Source organism: Nestor notabilis, unplaced genomic scaffold, assembly GCF_000696875.1.
Source record: "Nestor notabilis isolate BGI_N333 unplaced genomic scaffold, ASM69687v1 scaffold4359, whole genome shotgun sequence".
In the NCBI taxonomy this organism is placed as follows: domain Eukaryota; kingdom Metazoa; phylum Chordata; class Aves; order Psittaciformes; family Psittacidae; genus Nestor; species Nestor notabilis.
In genome coordinates, this window is record NW_009942195.1 from 341 (window position 1) to 7,506 (window position 7,166).

Consider the following 7,166-nt stretch of genomic DNA (forward strand, 5'->3'; position numbering starts at 1 on the left):
CAGAGTGGGGGTTTGCTGCCCTTGCTGGCCCAGCTTTGCTCCCTCCTGCCTCACGGCTGCCCCATCCCCAGTTCTCTTTCTGTCCAGGTCCACTCCAAGGGTCTCAAGCTGGGAATCTACAGCGATGTCGGGAACAAGACGTGTGCTGGCTTCCCTGGCAGCTACAACCACTATGACCTGGATGCCCAAACTTTTGCCTCCTGGGGCGTGGACCTGCTGAAGTTTGACGGCTGCAACGCTGGCACGCTGGAGCTGCTGGCAGAAGGTAGGCACGGGCTCAAGGCTGCACTGCGCCACGGGGTGGGAATATTCTGCAGGCAGCAGCAATTCCAGGCGCAAGGTGGGCTCCAGGGAGTTGCTTTTCCCTGAGCATACTCATTTGAGGAATTTGCTTACAGAAGCAGGTATGAGAGTTTGTTCCCAAGGTAGTGAGTATTGCTGGCACTGGTGTTTTTCACCTGCTCACCCTCCTGGGGGCTCTCTGTGCAGACTGCTGCCTCAGCTCTAAACACAGCAGAGGCTTTGCCCTTTTGCAGTGCTTTTACTGGAAAGCTCAAAATGTTCCACACACTTGACCCTTAATCCCTTTGGCGAGGCCATGCCAGTGCAGAACAGCTTGAAGCAAGAACAGCTTGTGTAGGCCATAAAGAGGGCAGATATCAGGGTTTTTAACAGGAGAAAAAGAAAAAAATAAAGGGAATTCTGGCATTAAGTTGCTGACAGAGTTTTGATTTTAAAGCCTGGCAGCGTGAATCCTAGTGCAGAAGTTATTTGCACACAGGCTGGCAAGTCAGCAGCGGAAAGCTCCGTAGCTCACTGTGCTGAGGTGGCTTGGTGCGGACTTCCTGCAAGCACAAGCAAATCCTGGTGCCACAGGAGCAGATTTGTGGGAAGAGTGGTGCAACTCAGAAGGTGTTTTTCTTTCAGCCCAGCTCTCACTGCTGTCACAGTCAGCACCACAGTGTTTGGCCGCAGGAATCCTGCACGCTCTGCCTGGCAGGGAGAACCTGCCCAAGTAACAATCCCATAGGAACCAGTTGGTGGGGCATATGCCAGCTGCTGCAGCCAGGAGCACAGTTGAGCACCGTGATAGCGGAGCTCAAAGCTCTTGTTGGATCACATGAAACCAAGTTACAGTCCAGTTGTATAGAAGCACTTCTAGGGGAGAGAGCAAACTTTTCATTCCCTCTCTGCTGATTAAAAAGGACTTAACAGGGCTGTCTGGGGACAAAGACAGGAAAAACAAGTGTTATTGCATTCCTTCTCCAGTCCATATGGTGCAAATGCCTCATAGGAACATACTCCTGCAACATTACCCAGTGACGCTGTACCCAGCAGCTTGATAGACACCAACTTGTATTTCCCAGGTATCTAGAGTTAAAAAAGGCATACAGCAAAACCCCAGCCTTTTCCCAGGGCTGGATGTACAAAGAGGTCAGCAGTGTGGGAGCAATAAGCCTGCCCATGACCTGTAGCAAAGCTGTGAAGGAGCTCACCTGTCCTTGGGAGGCTGGAGACTGGCTGCAGACTATAAGCTCCCCTGTCCTCCCTGGGGTGTTCCTGCTGCAGTGATGTGTTCAGCCTTGATTTAGCAAGAGTTGAACTGAAACCTGAACCTGTAACGTTAGATTAAGTTCCTCTGTCTGACCAAGGAGATTGTGTAACCTCTGTCTGTCCTCTTCCTTTAGGTTACAGGCGCATGTCTCTGGCCCTGAACAGGACTGGAAGGAGCATTGTGTACTCCTGTGAGTGGCCTTTCTACCTGAGGCCCATGCAGCAGGTAAGGAGTGTTTCTCAAGACTTATCCTCGAAGAAATTAAGCATTAAGACTCCAAAACAGCCTCCTGAGAAACTTGTTGCTCATCTGACAGAGAACAAGACTGTAAGATGTAGGAAAACAACATTTTCCTCTAGAGTCCTGAAGCATACCTGAGGCAAGTCATTACTCTGCTGAATTCGGTAGGATCCTGCAGCATGAAGGCACAGCCCAAGTGGAGCGTGCCAGAGAGCACAGCAGCATCCATCTGCTTTGCCTCCAAGGAGCCAAGCAACAAAACATGGGCAAATGCAGACACACAGCTAGCACATAGTTTGGTGTTATTCCTCCTGAATGCAGAGTGCTGCATACTCATCCTTACAGTCACCTCTGGGGACCAGGGAGAAGACTTTAGGACAGCCTATTCAACAGGAATTCTCCACATTCCTGTTTGCCAGCAGATTTGTGCCAGCCAGGGTCGATGACACTCTCCACCCATAGCTGGCTTCCCCTGTGCCACCGTGACAGGATGGTGCCATTCCCTCCTAATTAATGCATTAGTCACCAGAGGGTGTAAACGCAAGAAATGGCAGTAATTACTGGATGGCACAGTTAATCCCACTGGCCTCATCACACCTTCAGTAAAATAGTGCTCGAAGGAATTTTCTAACAGAGCTGGATGGCCACAGCCCTTCTCCCAAGGGAGGCAATAGTGTTGTCTGGAGCATGGCAGCCTGGAATTACTGGGCGTAAGGCATCCTAGGGAACTGGATCCAGTCTAGCCTTGTGTATGATCTTGTTCTTGCACTGTCAGGCTCTGTGGCTAATCACACTCATTTTTTTGGCAGCCCAATTACACAGAGATCAAACAGTACTGCAATCACTGGAGGAACTTTTTTGATGTCTATGATTCCTGGAGCAGCATCAAAAGTATCTTGGACTGGACAGCACTTCACCAGGACAGCATCGTGAAGATAGCTGGGCCAGGGGGCTGGAATGATCCTGACATGGCAAGTAGAGCAGTGCCCAGCTCCCTTGTAGCACCAGCAAAAAATCCTCTCATCGGGTGTAGGCTGAGAAGGATGGGAAGAGAGAGACATTGAGGAGAAGGGTTCTGACAGGGCTCCAGGATCAGGAGCTTGATGAGAGCATCCGTGGCTGAAAAAGGGAAGAGAACTACAGCTACAGACAGTACCAAGGAAGTGCTGTCTCCATAATGCAGCCTCAGCAAGCAGTGTGGCAGTGGGAGACAGACTATGAAGTGCTCATCTCCCACTAGAGGGAATCCCCTGGGTGCCAGCATTGCAAGGAAGGAATAGCTGCATCCAGAAGCAGATTTTGAAATGCTGCCTAGGCAGTTGAGGATCCTTCTTTGCCTGTACCAGTGGTTCATCCTGAATTGCCCCACTAGTCATGCCTTACCTTTCCCAACCTGCTCCAGGCGCTCAGACTATCTAACCAGTTCCCAAACAGGGGTCCCACCCTCAGCATCCGGCCATTTACCAGTGCTTATGCTGGTGGCCCAGTTTCTGCTTGTCAGGCAGCGTTACCAAGTGCTTTTGTTTTCTTGTCACAGCTGGTGATTGGAAACTTTGGGCTGAGCTGGGAGCAGGCAGTGACTCAGATGGCAATGTGGGCTATCATGGCAGCTCCCCTCTTCATGTCCAACGACCTGCGGCACATTAGTCCTGAGGCCAAGTGGCTGCTCCAGAACAAAGAGGTGATCGCCATCAACCAGGACCCGCTGGGCAAGCAGGGATACCAGGTCATCAAGGTACAGCAGGCAGCGGCCTCCTCAGAAAGGGGACACGGGGTTATAGGGGGGTGCTCCAGGTTTGGGAACAGGAGCCAAATGAGTCCATTTGTTCCTGAAGCCTCCTTAAACAGACAGGCACAAAGACCATCAGTTCTGTCTCCCCAAACATGTTTGTCTTCTCCTTGGCAGGACAAGAACTTTGAGCTGTGGGAGCGGCCCCTGTCTGGCCCAGCCTATGCCGTGGCAGTGCTGAACCAGCAGGAGATTGGGGGACCCCGAAACTTCACCTTCCCCCTCACCTTCCTCGGCAATGGGCTGGCCTGCAACCCTGCATGCTCCGTGTGGCAGGTCCTGCCAGCCAGCAGGGACTGCGGGGTGTACAGCTGGGTGTCCTCCCTGAGCGTGGAGGTCAACCCAACAGGCACCGTGCTGCTCAAAGTAGTGGCACTATAGGAGGCACAGAGACAATCTCCTTGTAAGGATCAGGCTCTTTCTAAACTTCTTGTCAGAGGAGGTGGGGTGGGTACCTGTTTTCTCCTCAGGCATGTGCTACTCAAGTGCTTCGATGTGGACCTTGAACCTTCAGCCTAAGGTGACAAATACCCATCGCTCCATCACCAAGAGGTAACGGAAAAAGGGGTGCTGCTTCTCCTTTACCCTTTCTCTGGCATCTCACCTCACTCCTTTTCCAGAGGGCTCTAAGGACTGCAGCTGGGCAGCAGCTCCTGTTCATACCCTCTGCCAGTACCAAGGAAATGCAAAGGACGTGTGCAGCATCTTACAGCTCTCCTTGAGCATTTCAGGGACAACAGGGAAACAGCCTGGCTGCCTTGCTCTTGCTTTGCCAGGCTGGGGCACACAGTCAAGGAACAAGACACCCAACACTCCTCAGAGTATGGACAGCTACTTCCACCTGACCACTCAGGGACTGGCCTAAATCACTGCACTTCTTAGCAACTGCTTTCTTAACAGCTGCCTGCTTTAGTATAAATGCGAGTATGTGAGTATCATGTCTTGGGATTCGGCTGTTGAGTTTCTCCTTACCCCAGGACTCTCCCTCTTTTAAAGGGAAGTGGTGGACATTTCCCTTTAGATGACAGCTCTCTCACGATGCATCTGAGATCCTATCATGTGAGCTGCCTCCCAGAAGTACCTGTGTGCTTGCTTACCACTGCTACAGTAACCTTTAGCTGGAATAGCACAGGTCCCTCAGAGACAGGAGATGGGTACTTAATCACTTATGCAACTATCATGTACAAGTATGTTCTCTTCTGACTTACTGCACAATCAGGGTATATTGATTTGTTCTTACTTCTGTGATTAAGCACTTTGATTAAAACATCCCTTTAAAAGGCCAAGCTTTTTCTTAGTTCCACTATACAGGAGTACAGCTCAGTATCTGAAATTGAAACAGGTTTTAGGTGACAGGACAGTTGTTCCAGTCACTAAGTTCTTGTAATGATTTACTACAAAGAGCACTCAGTAAAGCTGACACAATGCAGCCATTCAGTCCCTGTCACAGGCAGAAGTTACACTGAGAAGCCACTGGTGCAAAATCCATCAGAGCTTCATATATTCTAGAACAGCTCTTATGAAGACAGGCGATGCCAGCCATTGGCAGGGCTTTTGGATGACAACTGTTCACTTACTAAGCAGCTCTGCAAGCAGTACCTTCCTGCTGGGCTGATGTAGTTGTGAATACAACCCTACCACCAAAGGAAGATACAAAAACCAAACAACAGATCACTTCCAAATACTTTAATATGGTCCATAACAATGAGCAGCTTAGAACTGGATCACCTGGCCCTGTAAGGAAGAAGAGACAGAGCAAGTTTATTCACTGCCTAAATGCTGCCACCCTCTTAGCCTCTTGTGGTGCACAAACCTACCTTTCTCTTCTTGTCTCCTCCCAGCTCAAAGTGCTTGCACCTCTTAATCGCCAGCATCCTCTTGGACCTGCAGTTGGGCTCCACACACTCCAGCCTCAGCACAATCTTCTTTGTAGTCTTAGCCTGTGAGAAGAGCAGAGTGCACCAATGCACAAAATGTTCACAAGCAAACAAACTGCTGCTGTCAGGAAAAGCACGTTACCTGCACTCCTGAAGATTCAGCAGCTTGGTCTCAGTATAGATAAAAGACTACCAACAGAGCTAGGCTCCCTCCATTGAAAACAGGCAGCACCCTAAGGACCAGTACAGGAGTACAGTGGATCTCTACCTCCACAGTAAAGGACACTGGTTCAGCGGGGCAGGGCTGGCCCCTGTAGAGCTCAGCCACGCTGCAAGCCTGTGCCAGTGAACACACGAGGAACAGGCACTTTGCAGTGTGGAAGAACAGACTGACAGTGCTCAGGGAATTCCGCAGAATCCCAGGCAGAGACACACATGGAAGCAGCACAAACTTGGCCCAGAACATAATATGCTCAGTGCTGACCCACAGCTACTGACAAGTCAGATGAAACCCAAGAGTACAGAGGGAAGGACCCAAAGCTGCTGCAGCAGCTGCACACAGCTGTAACCACCAGTTATCAGCTTCACCCAATCCATATAACGCTGACTAGCAAGAAACGGGAATGGGGATGGCAGGGTACAGCAGGAGAGTGCCAGACTGTGAGAGCAGAACAGCTGCTCCGTGTACCCTGCTGCAGCCGCATTTTCTGCAAGGGCTCCCCAGTTCCTGGCAGAAAAATCAACTTGAAGAACTGTTGTCTCATTTTCTTCTTGCTGGAAGACTTCCTGAACATCTGCAGCACTCCTCCAGGGCTTTCCAGCAACAAGCCAAGCACTTTAATAAGTAACCAAACAGTTCATACAAAAACTGTAGCAAATCAGCCATTGGGTTCTGCTTCCCTGCTGCAAACACCACAGATTTTGTCCCCCTGCAACTCCCTGGCAGGAGGTAGAGAGAGGCATAGGGGGAAAACATGCACGACTGCAGCCCCAGGTATCCACACACTGCCGAGGACAGAGGATGACAGCAGCACGTCTCTGCAGCTCACCTGCAACAGAATGCACTGCTGCTCTGAGGCTCCCAGGAAAGGCCTAATGCAGCAGCTCTCATGTCCTGGCTCAGCAATACGGATTTCCCTGGAGGCAGCAGACTGCAAGGAAACCGTGTTGTGTCCTGCAGTGCCCCAGCAGTTGCACGTGCTTTGTTTCTACTGTGCCCCTGCACTGACAGCAGCCTCACCGTGCAGAGCCTCACAAACCCAGCAAAGTTTCAATCACTTCAAGACCTTAAGGAGAACAAGCAGCAGCCTCCCTTTCCCCTCACTGTACTGGCAACCAACGAAGAAAACACTCCTTTCATCAAAAGCATCACTCCCAGTAAGACCCTGCTCCCCTCTGCCATCAACCTCCCTGCACAACCTGCTCTGCTAACACATGATACATCATCACTCCTGAAAACAAAAGGAGCATCACACAAAACGGGAGCAGCAGGGAAGATGGGGATGGGGAATTTACACTCCCCGGACACCACGACCAGCAGAGCCACCATGACACGGCTTGAGCACAGGACCAGCACAAGGCTGCAGGAGGCTGAAGCTCCCTCTTCCAACTGGGCATGTGGATTGCATGGAAGTTTCAGGTCCTCCCTCCAGAAACAGCACTTACCTTCTTACGGAAGATGGGCTTCGTCTGGCCCCCATAGCCA

At 50.9% G+C, this 7,166-nt stretch overlaps 2 protein-coding genes across 2 annotated transcripts in view; one reads left to right on the forward strand and one right to left on the reverse strand.

Annotated features, from left to right (window-relative positions):
* GLA (galactosidase, alpha) overlaps positions 1 to 4,019 on the forward strand; it is a 4,313-nt gene extending 294 nt beyond the window's left edge. Inside the window, exons 2-6 of the mRNA XM_010021266.1 lie at positions 88 to 265; positions 1,689 to 1,780; positions 2,605 to 2,766; positions 3,333 to 3,530; positions 3,702 to 4,019. Of these exons, the coding sequence (XP_010019568.1) occupies positions 88 to 265; positions 1,689 to 1,780; positions 2,605 to 2,766; positions 3,333 to 3,530; positions 3,702 to 3,965 (894 nt within the window). The 3' untranslated portion in view covers positions 3,966 to 4,019. The remainder of the gene's footprint in view (positions 1 to 87; positions 266 to 1,688; positions 1,781 to 2,604; positions 2,767 to 3,332; positions 3,531 to 3,701) is intronic.
* Positions 4,020 to 5,297: 1,278 nt separating this feature from the next.
* The window catches only part of LOC104410960 (60S ribosomal protein L36a-like), a gene marked incomplete at its 5' end in the record, with an annotated part of 2,197 nt that continues 328 nt past the window's right edge, over positions 5,298 to 7,166 (reverse strand). Inside the window, 3 exons of the mRNA XM_010021267.1 lie at positions 5,298 to 5,318; positions 5,402 to 5,524; positions 7,127 to 7,166. Of these exons, the coding sequence (XP_010019569.1) occupies positions 5,298 to 5,318; positions 5,402 to 5,524; positions 7,127 to 7,166 (184 nt within the window). The remainder of the gene's footprint in view (positions 5,319 to 5,401; positions 5,525 to 7,126) is intronic.